General features: G+C 41.6%; 1 protein-coding gene across 3 annotated transcripts; it reads right to left on the bottom strand.

Annotated features, from left to right (window-relative positions):
• LOC110431277 (serine/threonine-protein phosphatase 2A 65 kDa regulatory subunit A beta isoform) lies at positions 15,353–21,598 on the bottom strand. 3 transcript variants are annotated; one of them, XM_021450221.1, is made up of 13 exons: positions 21,380–21,583; positions 19,902–20,312; positions 18,738–18,984; positions 18,197–18,309; positions 17,920–17,999; positions 17,647–17,788; positions 17,484–17,564; positions 17,285–17,389; positions 16,929–17,111; positions 16,691–16,783; positions 15,960–16,099; positions 15,822–15,888; positions 15,353–15,714 (listed from the first exon to the last, which is right to left on the bottom strand). In XM_021450221.1, exons 2-13 carry the CDS (start codon positions 20,292–20,294, stop codon positions 15,607–15,609), a joined length of 1,752 nt encoding a protein of 583 aa, XP_021305896.1. In that variant the 5' UTR covers positions 20,295–20,312; positions 21,380–21,583; the 3' UTR covers positions 15,353–15,606. The 3 variants fall into 3 exon arrangements, with proteins under 3 accessions (XP_021305896.1, XP_021305895.1, XP_021305894.1); XM_021450220.1 differs by having other exon boundaries at positions 15,357–15,726; positions 21,385–21,598; XM_021450219.1 differs by having other exon boundaries at positions 15,357–15,726; positions 21,380–21,597.

Here is a 21,946-nt window from a genome sequence, read left to right as displayed (position 1 = left end):
GGGCTAAAAGAGCGCGCGTAAAAAGGACCCCGCCCGCCATTCAGCTGGGGATCGTCCCCGCGCGGGAAAACCCTGTGGCCTCCCGTGTGGCCGCCGGTGTGGTCCAGGGGCCGGTACATGGTGGTACTGTACCGGGGTGGCCACAGGGGAGGGGGTCACGCCGGGGCTGTGACTGTGAGAGAGTGGCGTCGCGTCGTGCCGGCGCCGGCGCCGGCGTGTCCTCCTCCTCCTCGTCGTCGTTGTGGTGACCACCCACACCGGCCGGCCGGGCCAGACCACGAAGAAGACCGGCGGTGCAGACGTGCAGTGCAGCCGTGCGAGCTGTCGCCCTGGATGGGCATGGGCCATGACCGACGTACGGATGGCTCGTCAAGGGAGATGCTTAAGGATTTATATGATTGAAGAAGGGGGAGGTGCAAGCAGATGGTCATGGCAGCAATTATTGGTTAATTAATCATGGTTGGAGGAGCCTCTGGCCGGTCTTAGGCTTAGACGACCACACCATATGCATGCATGTGCTCGTGTGGCTCCATGGGATTAGTACTCCATGAGTGTTAGTTATTATTAGGGTTTGCACAAATAATGATTCTTTTTTTGTTTTTCTTGATGAGGAAAGAATTAATGGATTGGTGTGCTCGTGGAGATCCATGTGTGGCTTGAGGTTTGCTGAAGAGAAGACAGAAGATATATATAGGTGGGTACATGTCACGGGGTACTTAGTGAAACATGTATTTTGCTACTTCGTTCTAGCATGACAAAAATACATTTAGGATGTTTTTTGGTAAGGATACATATTCTTGTAGGATCATATTCTTCTAGAAAATGTTTTTTTATGAATCAGAATCACTTTATGATTATGTGTGGCGACTAGCAAGTAGACTAAATTCTGATTAACAAGAAAAAATATATTTTTCTTAAAAAGCCATACAAATGAAAATATCAATAACAAAATACTAAACTTTTGTTACACAACTTAAATAGAACCTATTTTAACTTTTTCGCTGAATAAAGATTAGCGGGACAAATACAGTTGCTAGAATAGAGAGAGGAGTCAAGAAATAAAATTGATAAGAACTACTCCCAACCATTCCACATCCCCCACCCTAGGCAAAACAAGTATGGCGAATTAGTGATTCATAGTTAATCATTCTGATCTTTATCCATTTGGTAGGAATTCTAGCGTGTGTGGCTTTCTATATAGATGACCAAGTGAGCTAGGCCTATTCAATGGCACTAAGCACAACCCTAAGAAGCACAACACTAACACAAAACCGCCCCGATGCCAATGGTTATAGTGTCAGTGCCAGCATCATCTCGAGCCATAGTGCTTGTAGGCACGACACAACTATAGGCGAGGCACTACCTCGCCTCGATTTGTTCCTACTATTATATGGCCTCAAGGTAGATTAGGACCATTGGATGCATGAAGAGTGAAGTATATAGACATCCCTTCCAAAACCCTAGCTCCCTTATCTAGTCTCCTATCCATCCATCATTTTGCCTCGGTCCCACATACTCATGGGCCGCGGTGGCACAGGGCACAAAACAATGGATGAGGCAGAGCAAACGAAAAAGGCATAGTGTCTAATCGTCGTATAGTAGTATCTATTAGTATGTTACCTAAGCTAATATGAAGTTCCAATGAGGTGCTAGTGGCATGCCACCTATTTGGCCACCATTAGAATAGCTCCGAGCTGCCAAATGAACCCTAGTCAGTTGCCAAAGCATATTTGTCCACTCATTCTCTTACTGCATTATACTTTTTATTACATATATATCTCTTAGTTTATTTGTAGCACATAGCAAACCTTGTCCTTGCACTTCTCCATCGTGTTTCCTAACATGAGTGAGGTTTTTTTTATGAACAACGTGGCGCATAATAGTGCAGTGCTAGTGGTTATTGAATAAAGTAGTACCTAGTACAAGAAAGGGAGTCTTACTTACATTATAGAGGAAAAAATGACAACCTCATTGAACAATGCCAACGGCACTAACTATAGTAGAAGCACTAGAAGTACACAACCATGGGATTGAAATGATTCTCACCAAAGTGACACGTAAGTCGTAAATGATGACTCTGCGCCACATAAGATTGAAGGCCAACCACCAAAATCGACTTAGAGAGCACATTAGGTGTTGGAGCGGTTGATTGATCCCTTAAACTAGCCAGGTTCTTCAAGGAAAAGAGGTGCGAAGCTAGAAATCAATTATGTATATGATCAGGTACATTTGGATGTCTCACTCTGTCTTGCTTTGCTCGGCTGAGCATCAAGACACAACGTTTGGTTAGTTTGCTTCCATCCTCGTTTCTTGTGCTTTATAGAATTCCGCCACCAACATAAGCAAGCCAAAATTGCTCTCCACAACTTGCAAAGTCGAGCGAGGCGAGTCGAGCTAGCTGCACAAATCAACCAAACGTTCCCATCGTCACTGTTAGAAAAAAAGCGATCACATTCATCAATGTTTTGAAGCCAAAAAAATTGTTTGGTGATAGATATATAGTTGATGGTGCCGCTGGATGTAATTAGATGAATAAAGAGATGATTAATACAATCAAACAAATTTAATTTATTTATAAAAAATATTTAAGAAATATAAAATATTATGTAATGAAAAGAAAAGAGAAAAAAACTACCTGGGCAATTTGCATGAATCTCTTGGCTAGTTTTTTTTTATAAAATAGAGAGCAAAATAATAAAATATTAGATGATAGTATTAACAAAAGGGGGCAATCTTGATGGAACATTGCAGCCAGTATTCATCCCTCTTTGGCCTCGTTCTGAAGGAAGGCGAGGTTACCTCTTCAACATCTTCAACACGCCTCCAATATATTTTTTTAACCAAAACACGCCTCCAATATAACATAAGTCCTTTCACCTATATTTTGTTAGTGTTATCATCAACAGTGAAGGTTGTTATGGGTCTTAATTAAGAAGGTCGTTAAAGTCAAGGTGGAGGGGTTTTTATTCGTTAGCTAGGTATGTGAATAACATGGTAGAAAAAAGGGACAAGCTAAGTGTATTTTTTACCATTTCAACTATAGTCTGAGTTTGGTTTTGGCCATAAATCTCGAAATTCAGAAATCTTTGGCTACCCCAACTATTGAAACCGTTTGTATTTAGCCATCTAGTTGTTTTGAGTTTTGACGAGTGGTGGTTTGTGTGGACGAGAAGTGGATGTTGTACCACATGTCATTGTTACATTCTTCTCTTCGCTTGGCCTAGTACACCAACCACCCATCCTCATTTACCATTGAGCCAGTCTCCTCCTTCACCTTGCAACATAGCCCCACCATGACACAAAGAAGGCTATCGCCTTGAAGGTGTGGTGGATGAGCACCCCGGTGGCTGGTGGATCTAGGCTCACATCATCTTGAGCCCACGACCCCTATAGGACTGTGTCTGTTCGTTGATTTGTCGTGAGAGAAAAATGTTAAATAACTGATTTATTTAATTTTGAGAGAAAAAACACTGATCAATGGTTGACAGATTCGGCTGATATAAGATATCTATGTCAATTTTTTTACCACTATTATTTTGAAAAAAAACAATTGATGAACCATTTCGTTTTCCCTCCAAAATCCGAGTCGTCCTTTCATGCCGGCCGGCCGGCGGCCTGCGTACGTAGTACACATATAAGACAAGTGTACCAAAAGGGCCATTAACGCAAAGCACAGCACAAGCATATATAGGCAGGCCTCTGCCGGCTCCGTGAGCAGCATCTACTTCTTCCTGCACGCAGCATTCCGCCGCCCATGTTGCTTCCCACCTTCCTCCTTCCCCTCCATGCACTGCAACTGCTTCTGCTTGTATACCCCGTCCGATCCGTAGTCCCCCACCAGCTGCAGCGGGGCTATATTGCACTGCAGCAGGCAGCAGGATTATTCAGGCCGCTGCGTCGTCGTCTGGAACTGCGGCATGCCTGCATTGCATGTAGTACGTACTAGGCAGGCAGCTGCGATCGAAGTAACTCCGATCCTGCTGCTGGCTGCTCCCTGCTGATCAGCTGCGATCGATCAGCATGCATGCTGCATGCATGTGGCGTTAGTTCTGGCTCCATCACACTTGGTACATGATCGATGCGTCGTGTATTGACGTGTGTGGCACACACACAAATGCACAGTTGTTACACTACGCATGCAAGCAGAGAATTAAACTCGTGCTACGTACGCTTGCTTTATGCTTGCATGCAGATATAAATGATCAGAGTCTAGCTCTGTAGGAGTATATAATATACTGTTATGTATGGTAGCTGTACATTGCACAGTTGCAGGAATGGAATGAATCCATCCTTTAATCCATTGATCGATTCAAGGCAAGCATGTGTTGTAGGATCCAAGATCAGTGGCGTATATATCTATGATTTTTTTGGTAAAGGTGGTCCTTATACCATTTTTGTTGTATATATTAGGCCTTGTTTATTTCCACCCAAAATCCAAAAACTTTTTAAGATTCCCCGTCACATCGAATCTTTAGACGTATGCATAGAGTATTAAATATAAACAAAATTTAAAACTAATTACACAGTTTGGTCGAAATTTACGAGACGAATCTTTTAAATTTAGTTAGTTCATGATTGGACAATAATTACCACAAACAAACGAAAGTGCTACAGTGTCCCGAAAAAATTTCGTCAGTAAACTAAACAAGGCCTTAGTTCCCCCATTCCATACCTACGTTCAACACATTGTAATGATCTCTGGGCCCATGGCCCACATACGCCGTGCCACGGTGCCACGGTCCCCTACTAGCTAGATTATCGTCACATCAAATCTTGTAGCAAAGCATTAAATATAGATAAAAATAAAAAACTAATTATACATAGTTAGTCCATAATTGAGCAATAATTATCAAATAAAAATAAAAATGCTACAGTACCGAAAATTTAAAAATTTGAAAACTAAACGATGCCAGGTAAAAAGAGTTATTTATAACCGTTGGACAATTGTCTTGTATGGAAATATATTATTTTGAATGGGTACGCAAGTGTGCACTTCCCTCCCGTCACAAACAATCAAACACTTCCCTCTTTATAAAGAAAAAGAAAAAGGAAAAGAAAACAAATTCTCCCTTAGTTTCAAATTAGAAGATGTTTTAGTTTTTCCAGATCCATTGTTTTTACTATATATCTAGTGTATTTCTAAATATATAGCAAAATTTATGTATTCAAAAAATTCAAAACATTAACTTATAATTTGGAATGGAGAGAGAACAAATATCCACAAAAATAGTTTGTAAAATTATATATTTTCTATACTTAACTAAAAAGTATTGGCTGGTCTACACCCTTTGTCCTAAAATAATGTGCATCTTGTTTATCAATGATTCAATCAATTTCAAGTTTGACTATAAAAATATATTACATAATCAATCTAACAATACTTATTTGGTAATACGAAAATTTATTTAATTAATATTGAGATTCATTGGAAAAACGAGACATGGACTCTTTTTACCGAGGGGGTATGTTTGGAAGAGCTGACTTCGGAGTTCGGACAACTAAAACATTAGTTTAATTAGTTACGCTGTGACTCTACATCTAGTGCGTATTTTGATTTGAGAAAATGTCAAACTCTGTAAGCTTCAACCAATAGGGTAGTACGTCAAATCGTATGCTTGCAAATTCATAAATTTCTCTGTTTCAAATTGTAAATCGCCTTGTATATCTAGGAAAATTAAAATGACTTCTAATTTGAACCGAGGGTGCGTGTACCATTCTTTTCAAAAATAAAAATTGCATGGGCGCTATGTGACATCTCGCGCGCAGTGCTTGCAGTTGCAGTAGTTTGCAACTCGCACGTACAAACAATTGGTACAGGCCAGCTTTGAGCATGATGCACAGATGTGCCAAAACATATCAACATGTATGCGTCGTCTCAAATGAAATCTTTGTCTCTTTTTTTCCCCGTTTGCTAAACATGTGCCCTGACAAAGCTGATGGATGATACACTGCTCTCTGGTTCAATTGTCTTCGTCTTCCTTTGAGCTGCCCAATGCATGCTGCCTGCAGGCTCCTTGCATGCAGTTGTAGGCTAGAGGCGAGACAAAGCTAGCAAGAAAGTATACGGAGTAGCGCTCCTACTCCTATATGGTATGCACTCAATGATCTGATCGAGCAACACGACACGGCAGATGAGAAATTCATTAGCATGCAGAGGCTAGACGAGATGCCCTAAATTAGCCCTGATGCGTGTACTTTATGCATGCATGATCCATAAACTCTCACACAGCTCCACAGCTCAGGCTCTGGCTCAGCCTCACACAAAGTGCAAGTATAGCCTCAGGCTTTGCAGCAGCCTTCATCACCACAGCTACAGAAGCTGCATCGATCACAAGGCTCACCTACAGCCTCTCCCTCTGGCCTCTCATCTGTGTGTGTGTTTGTGTGTGTGACAACTCGAGGCAGCAGGCCAAGCAGAGTAGCATCAACCATCAATGGAGGAAAAACATGCATAAACAAAGCAGCTAGGTAGCAGCTACACAGCACAGGAGGCCGAGGCAGAGAGAGAGATGTTGGCGGTGGCATGGCTAGGCTACACATACAGTACACAGTGACACCCATGCACACCACATACAGTACACTCAATGATACTCATGCACACCACATGCGAACAAATATGAACATTCCAAAACCCCTCTCTTACGAGTACTCACTCTACCCCCTCTCTCTCTCTCTCTCTCTCTCCCTCTCTCTCTATATATATATATATATATATATCCTAGGTGTAGAATACTATTATATATATATATACACGATAATTTTATATACTAATTTACGATAATATGTATACATATTTACGATAGTTGGGTTACTATAACACATGAGGATATTTACCATAATGTTACAGTAAACCACTTAGTAAGGAGTTACTATAATCTTATAAATTAATATAGTAATTATCGTAACTCAAAGTGGCTACAAAATAACAGCTACATAGTAATAGTTATATATATCGTAACGACTAACGAGGAAGGAGAGAGCCAAAACAAAGGCAGCAGAGATGCATCCAAGCTTGCATTGCCTTCAATGAACATGAACCAGCCAATGGCGTCGCTGTCTTTTCTTGTGGCCTGCTGCGGCCGAAAGCCTAGCCGCTTGCAGCATACAACGGCGACGGGTGTTTGCACTGTGCCGCGCAAAGGCGTTGAACCTTTGTAGGAGTATCCGCGGAGCAATAACTGGCTGCATGCATGGCAAGCAGGCAGAGCTAGATCGAGCTGGGGCAAAGGCCAAAGCAGCCGCAGGCCGCAGCACACAGCCAGCCACCAGCTCGCTGCACTCGTTGCCTGCCTGCCTTGCAAGTCGCAACGCATCGATCACAAGGTCAGCTACTAGCTGCGGCCGGGCATGGAGTGCATGCATGACACATGGGACAAGGGCTGCGTGCCTAGTTTTGGACTAGTCAAAAGGTTGCTATTGCTCCATCTCCATGGCTGTGGCTCCATCTCCATGCCAATGACATTGCAGTGTCTCTGCGTTTGCCTTGCCATCCCCTGCAGCAAGCAATGCTGGATGCATGTGTCAAGTGTCATGTGTGTTTTTTTTTCGAAAGATCGTGTCATGTGTGTTGTGTGTATGGAGTATACGAGTAGCCAGCCAGCTCTTGGCAAAGTTTCTCTGCATGCATCTCCTGTTCTTGCTTGCTCGGTTTAGATCAGTTCTGTTCCGGTAATCTCAGCAACTGTACAGTCAGAGGCTGAACCGGTAAAGGCAGCATTAGAGAGAGAGAGAGAGAGAGGTTTTGCTTCTGGGTGGCAGGGGACCAACGCGGCAACAGTATAGTAACAAGGAGCATGAGCTGTTCCCATCTTCTCCCGGTCTGATGCCAATTCTTTGGAAGGTTTCGCTTTCAGGTTACATTTCACTGCAATGTTCAGAACAAGTCATTAGCTCAGTTATTAAAACTATTATTACAAGTTTAGTTTTTTTATTTTAATTTATTTTAAGCAGCATGCAGATTAAGGTGCAGTCTTTAAAGATTTTGTAATGTCTGAAGCAACAATGCAGGTTAAACCCCGGCCCTGAAGCCAAGCCAACAATAGGTACAGTGCGCACAACCAAGGAAGGAATACTGCTGCCCTGCAACTGTGAATCTGTGATGTGCAGATGCACAGAAGCCACTTATTTTGTGTCCCATCCCATCAGTTTGGATCGGCAACAACAACATACATGCAGGGACGCAGCTTTTACCTCCTTCTCCTTCCTGTGGCTGTGCTTCTGTGCACACAAAACCACGGCCGGCCGGTGGAAGCGACGAACAGTGATGCATGGTTTGGTTTCAATTTAATTTCTCTTTCGGTTCAATTTTAACTGAAACTGAAACTGGAATAAATGGCCAGCAGGCAGGCAGGCAGGCAGGCCGGCGATCGAGCTGTTGCGGTCCAGCGTACAGTGGATAATGCAGAGACGCAGTTGTAACTTGTGAGTGGTGAGCAGGTGAACAGTACCGTACCGTAATGGTGTACCGCAGTACTACTCCGTATGTGTATCTGTAGATGGCTTGGGCCAGGCCATATGCATATGGATATGGGATGGATTGATGGAACCCATCATAGAATCCGTGATCGGGTATCTACCTCTCCCTCACTCTCTCTCTCTCTCTCTCTGTCCTAATGAACAAGGCATGATGGAAGGAACATATGGCGTCCAAAAAGTGCAGTGTGTGTGTGTACAATGTGGTGGCTATCCGGCTATGGGACATACATGTATGTATGTGCCCATGCATAGGCATGGAACTCCAAAAATATTGATGGCATTGACCAAGATATGAGAGGATGTGGCACAACACTACATACCGGTATATGTGATGCATCTACACACCCAAGGGCCCATCCTTGGTTCTTGACTTTCTTTCTTGTTATGATTTATTTGTGCCCACTTCAACTTGGCATGGCAGCCTCCCTATTATTTATTATTATATCCTTATATTATCCATAATAACTAAGACAGAAATAAGCAAGCAAGCAAGCTGCTGACCTGCTGTTGTTGTAGCTAGTTGTGTACAAAGAGAATGAGCCACAACATGGACCACACCTGCATTGCATGCACCAGCTCCCCACATCTGATCCAACCATGAGCACATTGTGCAGACTGCCCCAGGTACAATTTCAAATGAGAGATAGCCCCTGCACTTAGGCCTTGTTTAGTTGCCAAAAATTTTTGGCAAACGCTACTGTAGCATTGCGTTTGTATTTGATAAATATTGTCCAATCATGGAGTAATTAGGCTCATAAGATTCATCTCGTAAATTACAGATAAACTGTGCAATTAGTTTTTATTTTTGTTTATATTTAATACTACATGCATGCGTCGTAAGATTTGATGTGACGGGGAATCTAGAATTTTTTGGCACTTTTTAGGAACTAAACAAGGCCTTACACCAAGCATGCAGTGAAAGATGAATATTCCAGCTTTTGAGGGGGTGATCTGCAAAAGTCAGTGTGCCTGCCAGCCCAAACGAAAAGGAGGGCAAGGGCGCAGTGGTACTGTGATGGCCCATTACTGGGTCCAGTGGGCATATTATTGCTGGCACAGACCATGTGATGTGAGGGAGTGCCATGGCCAGCCAGCATGATGATGGCAGCCCCAGAACTGGGGGGGAGCTAGAGGAGAGGAAAAGTTTGTTGCTGTGAGCAGGATAAGGCCTTGTTTAGTTCCGAAAAAAATTTAGATTTCGGCACGGTAGTATTTTCGTTTTTATTTGACAAATATTATCTAATTATGGACTAACTAGACTCAAAAGATTCATCTCGTGATTTACAGGTAAACTGTGCAATTAGTTTTTATTTTCGCCTATATCTAATGCTTCATGCATGTGCTACAAGATTTGATGTGACGGAGAATCTTGAAAAGTTTTTTTATTTTCGGGGTGAACTAAACAAGGTCTAAAGAGGCCAACAGGCAACAATGTGGAATACTGTTTCTGCTGTGGTGCCCAGCCTTAGGGGCTGTTTGGAATTTGGATTGGAGTGCTCTCCTTTTTCTTTAGTAGTAGAAGTTGTTAGAGAGGCAGCATGTGAAATTGTTGTTTTGTTTGTACTCCTACTACAAATTGTTGCATGTGACTAATGTGATCATCATATATAATTCTTTGTTTGTTTTTCAAATGGATGTGTTGAATGGGGTTGGGGGGGAGGGGGAGGCAAAACCTGTATTGTTTTGTTGTATGAAAAGTGGCAACTACACATGCCTACGTTTGCAACTGGAACATTTCACTAATTCAGCAAAAAGGTCCTGTATATATATGGTTTACAGCTACACATTCTGTGTCAGTTTGTCCTATACATACAACACACACAAGACAGAACTGCTAGCTGTGCATCTCACTCTCTCTCTATTATTAAGACACGGAGCCTTAATTAAACTGTCGTTCCTAACGTGTTATTTGACTGGAAAATATTGTTTGCTCTGCTAAATGACCGACGCATTCGGTAACCAGCTGTGTTTGTTTAGCGCGCGCGCGCTCTCTGGTGCATGTGCATCCCCTATAGTATAGCTAGCATAGCTGTACTGTTGAGCTCAGAGCAAGGTCAATAATAGAGCCAAATGCTTGGTTATAAACCAAATAATTAGAGCCAAGTTATACAATAAGTTGTCTCCTACTTGTCTCTAAAACACATTCTCTTTCTTCTTTCTTCTCACAACATTTGCTTTTTGGGCCCACTACTACCTATGCATCCGTGTCCAGCTTGGTGCTTAACTAAGAGCCAAGCTATCATCTCTCTCCTCTCTTCTCTCTTCTACATCAGCATTAGCTTGGCTATAAGCCCATTATTATACCTGCTCTCATGGAGTACAGTGTACTGTCCATCTCTAGCGATCGAGATTCTCCACTCTCCCTACCAACTGCCTACTCCTACTCCCAGTACAGGATGTTTCAGTACGTCTTGCCCTGTCTGCCTCGCGCCACGTTTTTTTTTGAGTTTGGTTATTCGTTTATATTTAGTAATTATTATTTAACTATAGACTGATTAAGCTTGAAATATTAATCTTATAAATTTACAGACAAACCATACAATTAGTTATTTTTATCTATATTTAATGCTTCATGCATGTGTTCAAAAAATCGACATGACGGAGAATCTTGAAAAAAAATTGGGAACTAAACAAGGCCTTAGTTCCCAACCAAAAACTTTTCACCCCATCACATCAAATGTTTGGACATATGCATATAAAGTATTCAATATAGAATAAAAAAGAACTCATTGCATAGTTTATATGTATTTTATAAGACGAATCTTTTAAATCCAACTAGTCTATGAGTGAACACTAATCACTAAAAACTTTTATTTTTTCGGGAACAAAACTTCAGGAGTCGCAGCAGGATGAGTAGTAATTGTCCTAGGTAGTATGGCAGGGTAGGGCGTGGCACACACACTACTACTCCCTCTATTTCATCTTAAGAATCTCGAAGAGTTAAAGTATCTTAAGTTTAACCAATATTATAGAAAAATTAGAGAGGTTTATGGCATCAAATAGATATTACTATAAAAATATAACTAATAAAGAACCTAACAATACTTAGATTAATATTATAAATGTTATTATATAAATTTCGTTAAACTTAAGATACTTTGATTCTTCAAGATTTATGGAATGATTTATAATTTAGAGGAGTGAGCAGGGCACTCACAGGTGAGGTGATATGAGGTGGATCAGAACGTGAAGCTGTCTTTCAATTTCAGGTCTCGATGCGTGCAAGGAATTCAGAGCGAGCTGAGTGGTGAGGTGAGGTGAAAGGAGAAGAAGAGTGCAGGTGCAGCGGGGGCCGGATCGTCGTCGTTCCCGGTGGCCATGACGGGACGTGAAGGTGAAGCACTACCCTACCCTACCCTACCCATGGCTGGGGATCCGGCCCGGAGCAACAGCCCGGGCGGCTCCATGGTGAGCAAGCGATGGACGTGAGACATGTGACATGTGCTCGCCGTCGCCGGGCGGGCGTGTTTGTCTGTGCTCCTCCTCCGATCCTAGTAGTAGTAGCTGTGGGATGTGAGGGGGAAAGCGGCGTCACCTCGGCCGCCTGCGCCACGGTCGGCGCCGTATCCCATGGGCACGCCAACAATCTCCCTATCGCCTATCGGTTATGGGCTACTACTATGGGCTATGGGGGCCTAGCTATGACCACACTAGCACACTAGTAGTACACGTGATGATTGGCGACAAGGAGATGCGCACACACACACTTGCAGCCTGTTAGCTGATGATCCATGCCTACAAGGCTACAAGTACTCTTAGGCCTTGTTTACTTTCGAAAAGTGAAAAGTTTTCGGTACCGTAGCAGTTTCGTTTATTTGTGACAAATATTATCCAATTATGAACTAACTAGGATCAAAAGATTCGTCTCGTGATTTACAGCTAAATTGTGTAATTAGTTTTTGTTTTCGTTTATATTTAATGTTTCACGCATGTGCACAAGATTCGATGTGACGGGGAATCTTAAAAACCTTTTGGTTTTCAGGGTGAACTAAACAAGGCCTTAGCTAATTTTTTATAACAGAAAAAATATTATTAAATAACTGACAGATTCGACAGATAAGCTCAATCGAACAAGTTTTTCCTAACGCAGGTGTTCAGTGTTGTTTCTGTATTCTAAGTTCCTCTAATCTTTTTTTCCTTAATGATATATAAGGGGCATGGATCATTTTAAAATAAAATCATTTGATGACTCTATGTTGGGCTAGTATAAGTCATGTCTGAAAATACTATTCGATGATTTTTGTAAGAGAAAAAAAACATTATTAAATAGTTGATAGATTCGATAGATAAACTCAAGCAAACATGCTATACGGTGAAGTAAGCTGGCCAAAAGAAGCGCTTGGATCATTTGGACTATTTACTAGTCCAACTAAAGTTTATACGGCCACGACAAATTCAGCCATGTGCTGCTGGGTGAAAAGCGACTAATCAACGAACTATTTGAGCTACACTACCATTTCGTTCGCTTTTTAATTCATTCATTTAGATGATGTGGAAGTAGAGGTTGTTTAGATGACCGTACCAGTGTTTGGTGCCGGCGCAGATATGTTTTTGGCTGCCAACTCCGATGATGGGCAAGGCAAGCGCTAAGCGATGGATCGGAGCATGGACAAATCACATATCCCAAATCCGATTGGCCGCGAGGGGCACACCACGCCGCCGGGCTCCGGCACGGCATGTGTGTACCATGCGCAGGCCAGGGCCAGCACATCAGATCGTCGCAGGAAGAAAAGAACATTCGGGGACCCAAAATGCCGGGGCCCACCCACAGCACCACACGCCACACCACACCCGCTGCGAGTGCCGTACACTACGTGCAGTAAACTACTCTTTCCGTCTAAAAAAACGAATGATACATCATATTAAATTTCTCTTATTCAATTTTTTTATAAAAATAAATAATTTTTTTTTCTTAAAGTATCTCTAATGATCAAAAAGTTATATCAACATAGATGATATTTATATATTTTTTAATAAAATAAACGATCAAAAAAGATATATAAAAATCAATAACAATAGTCTTTTTGAGCCGAAAGGAAGTACGCACCACGATGCGGCCCAGCTCATTAAGGGCACCCCCACACCCAGCCGCCAACTGCTTGTAGAGATCGGCTCATTAGTCCGTTTCACCTAAACCAGAATCCTAAGCCATGGCCGCATTCATGATGATGATGATGATGATATTGCTCTATGGCTTCAACGTTGACGCCTAGCCTAGCGTGGTATCATCACCGTGCAATGCATTATGCATGCCAGGAGGAGCAACTCCGGCGACCTGCTCCGACCTCTCGAGAGGCACTGCCGGGCACTTGTCTGTCATGTCACCCGTTCAATTCCTGTTGGGCTGCACTGTCAGATAAAGATCGATCTCACTCGCATCCCAGCCCAGCCCAGCAGCGAGGGACTTGGACCACCCGGCCCGGTGTCTACTCCCGGGCCGCTCGATCGTCGTCATCGTTCATCCTGTTTACTTGCTGTTAAATTTATCAACTATTCATTCAACAGTGTTTTTTTTTTCTCATAACAAATTAATAAGCACGCACTGTCAAGTGAATAAGCTGGCAGCACGCATCACTGTCAGCTAGAATCGAGTTCCTCGTTCCATTTCTCCAGCCTCGTATCGTTTGCCCTTCGATCTGCAAAGCTTGGCCTGATCACCCTTGGAGCAACTTACTCGACAATTCGAATGCTTGTCCTTTGAGCTGTGACTCTTTTAGAAGTACTCCAGTAGCCTCCGCACATTTGGATCGGGTACCGGCACATAATTATATTCTCTTCACCTGTTTATCGGATAGCAAAAACAGTGGCATTCGTGATAAAAAAAAGAAAACAGTGGCATTCAAGATATAGAGAAACAAGGCAAGGCAGCATAGTAAAGGTGTATTGATGAGAAAATAAGTGCTCCAGCACACCACCAATGATCCCAAAGGCCCATCTACCAGCTCCTGACTCATCATTAACTGACTAATACAGTAACAGAGCAGAGTACTGATGATACTTACATTATCAATGAATTACACGTCCAGTTTTACTTTATTTTATATTATATTAAGCAGCAGGTTAAAATAAAGACTTTGCACCAACGAGGATATATAATATAATGTCTGAACAATGCAACAACAGCTACAGTGTGCTGCGCAAAACCGGAAAGAATACTGCTGTCCTGCAACTCTGATATGCAGATGAACAGAAGCCAATTTATCACAGGTCCCATCCCAATCCCATGAGTTGGATCGGCAACAACCAACAACATACATGCAGGATGCAGCTTTTATCTCTTTCCTGTGCCTGTGGGGCCTGCACACAAACCACGACCCGGGTGATCTTCAACAATGTACAGTGTCATTTCATTTCAACAATGTACAATGCACACCTTGTTCTGTGCAAGAAAATGAGGCCTTGTAGTTCACCTGAAAACCAAAAAATTTTCAAGATTCTCTGTCACATCAAATCTTGTAGCAAATACATGAAACATTAAATATAGATGAAAACAAAAACTAATTATACAGTTTAGCTGTAAATCACGAGACGAATCTTTTAAGTTAGTCCATGATTAGATAATATTTGTCACAAACAAACGAAAGTGCGACAGTACCGATTTGAACTAAACAAGGTCTGAGACTGAAATAAATGGCAGGCTGGAAGGTCGGCGGGCTATTGCAGTCCAGTGTACACTGTACAGTAGATAATGCAGAGGTGCAGTTGAGAGGTGATGAGCAGGTGAACAGCACCGTACACTCCAATAATGAAGTTATGCATAAGATCCAACTAGTGACCAAAGTGATCGAAGATGATCATTCCTTGGAAAACCAACTTGGAACGAATGAAGTAGTTGTTCAACTACTTGAGAGAGAATGTCGAAAGTGCCAGGCTCAAGTATCAAACTGGAAAGACAGTAAAGTTCAATCTGCCATGTAAACACACATAGAAACGTGTTGTGTCTTGCTCAATTATACAACATTAATAACACAACGAACAAGGGATCAGGGACCGTCCATTTATCAGCATGGCAGTGTTGATCTGTTACTGAGGCTAGACGGAACTCTTCTTCAATCTAAAGGCCAAATTACAGGTAATCCAAAATTGGACTATGGAACATCAAACTCTAAATAATTAATACAAGAAGACTAGTTAGCTTGACACCATCATTTGATCGCACGCCTGCAGTGCCTGATTTGCATAGTATCTTACATCAACATCAGGGTCCTCGCTGAGCTCAACAAGGCATGGTTTCACGGTCTTCTCCACAACCTGCAGAGTAAGCATTGATGATATTCCCCAATAACACGAAATACAGACGTAGCACTTTAAAAATGGTAACATGCAAAATCACCAGAGCAACTCACAGATTGATCGAGGATCGGTACAAGTGACTGTAGTACTTTTGCAACGTTGAACTTAATGTTAGGAACCCTGAAAAAATATTAACAGTGTTATTAAGACCTTGACAAGATAAGATCTTTCTTAACATTCTAGTTACTCACCTGTCCTTTGAAGAATTAATGACAACTGGAAGCAGCTTTTGACAAGTGATTTCTGCACCCATGACAGGAGCTAGCAAGGAGATAGCCTGCAGAATTGTCATGCGGTACAAATAGTGTGGATTGTTGATCTTCTCCAGCACCTGGGAAAACAAACGAGTTGTAAGCAACCACAGTGTCTGCTGAGACGTCACCTCACTAACATGGGACCCCTGCGCTTCAATTCGTTCTTTGCTCACAATGTGTATTCGATGCCTGGATGTCTTTGAACAACATGGGACCCAGAACGATTTATGTGCAAGTGAGTGAATATCACTTTTTAAGCCTTGATGCTTGAAGAAGCATCAACGACTGAAAAAATTAATGAGGCATCAGCTGCTGTAGTGTTGAAAACAATGGTTGGAAATTCTCTCCTAATTGAAGCATCGGTTTTTTTTGCACACTATGGGTACTCTAAAACTAGCAGAACCACCATGCCATCACAACAATGAGAAGTTTTTTTAGTGCATTTCCTAAATTTTAGCTACTCATCGCTGGATACCAGGATAATATGCAGCGGCATGTAATTTTGGGGGTGGTTGGGTGGACAATTCTCTTGGAGATGATAATGAATTTTACTGTCTTGCATGATCACATTTAATGAACATTTACAAAGGTTTTAGCTATAGTTGATAAATTAGCAACAAGGATTATATTATGCACAGTTGTAGGCATTGAGATAGTAGATTAATAACCTGAGGAATTATATGCTGCATTGCCCACTCTGGACCAAACTCTTCTGCAAGGCGCTTCAAGTTGTTAGCGGCAGCATCTCTGATTGAATAGACCTGATACGCAAATTTTGGTTAGTCTAACCATTAGTCAAAACAACACAATGTCCTATATGCACTCAAGGATATAAGATAAGAGGGAAAGATGCTTGAGACAGCCCCATAGAGTTACTGTTTTGACATAACCCCTAATGGCACAAACCTTATCTTCCAACCATTGCATGCAGAGTGCCCCCAGCTTGTCATCAAAAAACCCAACACCTAACTGACTCGCCAACAATGGGATGTACTCAATTATTGCAAGCCGGACTCTCCAGTGCCTATCCTCCGCAAGTTCTACAATGGCTGGTAGCAGTGATTGGGATAGCAGGTCAATTCCAATAACCTGAAAGATCAAAAGAAAATTCACTGATCATCAGATAATTTTGAAGAGAAAGGCAAGGCTTTCAAGGACCTTGACTTAAAAAATCCAAATATACTAATAGCTGGTAAAAGAAGACTTTAAAGATCCAAAACAAGAAAAAAGCAAATAAATCGATAACAAAAAATGGTACTGACCTGATTAACTTGATCAAGTTTGCTGATTATGTTAAGTCGAACATCAGGAAATTCATCCTTCAGCAAAGAGAGGAAAATTGGAAGAAGCTGCTCAATGGTAGCATCCTGCCAAAACAAAAAAAGATGATCAGCTTACATGGAATGCCAACAGTTGTCAACACCATATTCTACAAACATATGTCTGCATCACTGATATCACCTTGCCCAGTACAGGGGCCATTCCCATAATGACTGAGGCTAAAGCTGAACGAACATGCTGGGATGAATCTGATGACAATTCCTGCAAATGCAATTGGCATGAGTTAATTCACTCAGAAGAAAAATAGCAACGAAATGGTGTTCAATGATTGCTTTGCCCCCACCTTAACGCACGGAAGAATATGTTGGATTGAAATCTGTGGATTTAATATGCGACAGAACTTAGTTACTTTTCCAGCAGCTGCTATCCGCACTTCAGCCTCATTATCACGAAGGAGTCGAACATATGCAGGCACCAAATCAGCTCTAATCCCAAAAACAGAGATATAGAGTTAATCCACTTGAAAAGGTTATGGGTTTACATGAAACTCAAGAATTCAGATACATGTTTTACAACCCTGCAATAATAGGTTGAATTCAGCCAGGACAAATAATACCTTGTAGGCTCAGGGCCAACAGCCTCACAGAGCTCATATAATTGATTGGCAACCATATAACGAACACGCCATGATTTATCCTAAACAAAGCAAGTATAAGCAAGTAGCATTTATCAGTGGTGATGCACTGAACAGCAACAAGTTGCAAAACTAAGAGGCGACTCTGAGAAATTATCAACCTCTAGCAACTACAAATATGTCTTCCAATAATATATCCAGACAAAGAAAGCAAATTACTTGCTGCAAAATGTACGGGTCCAACATGGGAGCAATGTACCTGGGAGAAATTGACAATGACAGGAAGAATGTGTGCTACACAATCTTGTGGTTCCAACAATTTACCAAGAGCAGCACAGCCTTCAACAGCCAACAAACGCACTGAATCTTGATCTGAAAATAAAAAAGGTGACGTTTAGACATAGTGCCCAAATGCCTATGACTATGCAAACACTAACTCAATGATTCAATCATGAATAAGTTGTTCCAAAACACATGTAGATTTTAGGTGTGCTGTAGTGCATCTTTCAGAGAAAATTCTGGCTTGAAGATATTCAAGAATTATAAAAAAAAACTTTCAAGTAATCAAGTTCATAACTAATTTTTTTGCCCACGAAAGCGAAAAAATGTTTAAAATTCTCTTTCAACTTTCAGGCCCCAAAGGATGATCAGAAAAACTATTTAGAGAAAAATGATACACAAATAGTTATCTCAAACAAGAAAGATAAGAAACAGGACATAATCACTGCAAGAACCAAGAAAATAAACAAATGAAGCAACACAACACAAGACATTTAACTGAAACTGTATAGAAAATGTACCATCTTGGGTTAAGTCATCAAATATTGACATTATTTCTGTCTTCAAATGATTCTGTTCAACTGTGGCTGCAAATTTTCCAAGATTTGATGCAGCTGCTCTTCTGACCATAGGCATGTCATCCTGACATAACTGACCATAGATAGTCCTCAATTCTGTTTTCAATTGGTCCGACGCACTTGGATAGGCTATGTGGAACAGACCACAGGATGATACACGAGCTGTAAACCACTCGCCAGCTGCTAGCCTCTGAACAGAGTAAACACATGGATAATTTAAATTTATGGATGGACATATAGGTACTAGTAGAACATCACATGAAATAAAATGCACGAATTACTTCTAATAATAAACATTGAATGTTAAACAAAATAAATAGGTAAACCCATATTAGTACGGCATCTGCACAAATAAGAGATCAAATAGAAAGTAGCACAAAGGCATGTAGTATGGCATTGTGTGTACCATAGCAGGAGAAACTATACTCAGAAAATGATGCATCTTTTTGCATATATAATTTGGCATTTGAAGGGCACATGGTACAGAAAGCAAAGCACTGACTGCATGTAGAAAAATGCTGCTTGACTCAACAGTTAGTAGGTCTAATGTCACATCCTGGATTAGGGAGACGTGCAGAACGTGGGAGTTTGATGGTACGACAGTGAATGGACGCCAAACCAAACACTTGATATTTGGCACGCCAAGGATGGTGACAAGGTCCGAGAGTAGATGAGGATCTCTAATGATAATTTTTGCTTGCCTTCAATTGATACATCTCATATCCTTATATAGAGAGGCTTACTTGATGCCTAAGCAAGGTGGCAATCGTATTTCTAATCCTAAACCCAATGGGCCTCTCAGACTGCCATTCTGACCTATGTGGCCTAGCTGACTGCCCATGGCATCTAACAAATTGATGAAGCCTATCAGTACAACACATTAAATTACTGAAGCATGGGAAGTGGGAAAAATAAATGTCACATCTAAGCAGTGCACTAGTCATGTAAGGTAAAGGAAAATTAGATGCATAGTGCATGTGACATGAAATACAATGTCAAACGTTTGATCCAACAAAATCACATCCACATATACTAAATGCAGTAACAATGGCAGCATATTTATTTACATTAACATTACACCAAATACTTAATAAATGAACCTCTTACCTTTACTACTGGAATGAACCAGTCGACAATGTCAGATTCCTTCATTTGTGCACCAATACGGCACAGAGATTCAACTGCCTTATCGCGGACACAAGTTTCCTCCACTGTACACAATGTCTCCAAAGGTGGAAGCAAAACATGAGCATGTTCTACGCCCCCAACATAAGGAATGAAGACACCCAATTCCTCAGCCATTGCAAGAAGAACCTCATCTTCATCGTCATTGTTTTCACTGAGAAAGGGAATCAGTTCCTTCCTGGTTCTTTCTTCTCCAAGAGCCCGTGCAATTGTCGAAAGTCTTCTAATGGAGTTTAGACGCAACTGAATGTCCTCATTCTTCAGCTCGTCAATCAGTACAGCAATTGGATACAGAGGTTCATCAATCATAGCCATCAGGTATATCAAGGATTTCTGAATTGGTAAATGAGGAAACAACATTAGGAGCTTTGTAATTATATAAAGACAACTTTGGTTGAATAAACAAACAGAAGCAAATTATAAAGGAACTTGGATAAAATATGCAAAAATCAGATCTCTGATGGCATAACCAAAGAATAGATGAACCAAACTATTGCAAATTTACAACTAAAAGCTCCCTGGGATTGACTTGCTTGAACAACACAAGAATACTACTGATACACATGATCCAAATAAAACTAACCAATTCACGTTGACAAGTACAACATCACAAATTACTTCGAAGGGACAAACATTTCATAACATCATCTATGGAGGTGAGTCTCAACTGCCCAATTAGAAATGGCAGGGGCTTCAGTTCAAACAATAATAGTTGGTTGATCCAGAGAAAAAATGTCACGCAAAGATGCCTATTTATATTGCCTATAAATAAATAAGATTTCAGGAAAGAAACATCGTCATTTGGCATCTGAACATTCTGAGAAATTGAATCAAGTGCAGGCAAATGCTCTGAGAAAGTAAAATTTGGCATGAACAGATCTGGTCATTTGGTCACGAGGAATATTTATTTATGGCTTTCTACTTGTTTGATTGCTTTTTCTTCTCACTCATGGGGCATGGAGAAAATTCTCGGAATCAAAAGTTTAACCTGGATGTTGTTTCTGAAATCTGATTTATGTAACGACATATTCAACTCCTAAATTGCATGTTCGCAGATCCTGAATAAACGAGCGAATCTCGATACGAGCTGATGCACACAACGAGATGTGACAGCAGACGCACACGCGATCTACTCATCTACAACACACCACGAGCAATGATTGATCCAAATAACCAGTTAGCCACCACCAACACCACACAGCCTCCAAACCAATCCGCGAGGAATCGGCCAAAAAACAACACAGATCTGGCAGGGAACCACACGTAAACGCGCGAACGAAGGACGCTTGAGCTCCAAAACGGCGGCGGTATCGAAGGCCGGGCTCGGCGATCGGAGGTGGTCGAGCGGTGCGCAGATCTAGAGATGGAAGGAGGAGAGGGGGAGAGAAGCGGGATCTCACCTGACCTCGCGGGGGTCCGGATCGGGCTTTTGCGACGGCTGCTTCGCCGACGGCGGGGGAGACCGGAGAGGGGGCAGGGTAGGAGCGCCCCGAGGCGTCGCCGCTGAGAGAAGGGGGGCGAGGAGGAGCAGGTGTTGCGGAATGCGACGAGGGAATTGAGACGGACGGGGGGCAGTGGATGTCGAGGAGGCCTGGCTGGGCGTGCGATGTGGGACTAGGGCCCTGCAATGCAAGGGGACGGGTCGACCCGTTCTCAAACACGACCCGCTCCTATGGACGGGCTTCGCTTGGAATTGGAATGTGATTTCGATATATCTCGTTATCATTTGAAACACGATATAATTCCCTTTCAAATTTACTCCATTCCTCTGTTTGCCTTTTTTTTAACTCTAAATTTGACCACACATCTTATTAAAAAATTATATAAATTTAAATTATTTTTTAAGAAGTTTTATTAATAAACCAAGCCACGACAAAAGAAATAATATTTTACACAAATTTTTAAATAAGACGAGTGATAAACTTGATGTTAGAAAAGCCAAACGTCTTATAATTTAGAATAAATTG

This window comes from Sorghum bicolor, chromosome 10 (genome assembly GCF_000003195.3).
Source record: "Sorghum bicolor cultivar BTx623 chromosome 10, Sorghum_bicolor_NCBIv3, whole genome shotgun sequence".
Taxonomy (NCBI): domain Eukaryota; kingdom Viridiplantae; phylum Streptophyta; class Magnoliopsida; order Poales; family Poaceae; genus Sorghum; species Sorghum bicolor.
Note: the sequence above shows the minus strand (reverse complement) of the source record. Positions and strands in the feature narration are given on the sequence as shown.

What these genes read in the sequence shown, in the direction of transcription:
- LOC110431277 (XM_021450220.1), bottom strand. Translation starts at nt 20,294, where the DNA reads ATGGCTATGATTGATGAACCTCTGTATCCAATTGCTGTACTGATTGAC. An exon ending in GGTTCATTCCAGTAGTAAAG is followed by an intron (nt 18,985 to 19,901) that starts GTAAGAGGTTCA and finishes TACTCTGTTCAG; the next exon opens with AGGCTAGCAGCTGGCGAGTG. An exon ending in TGGCCCCTGTACTGGGCAAG is followed by an intron (nt 17,390 to 17,483) that starts GTGATATCAGTG and finishes TTGTTTTGGCAG; the next exon opens with GATGCTACCATTGAGCAGCT.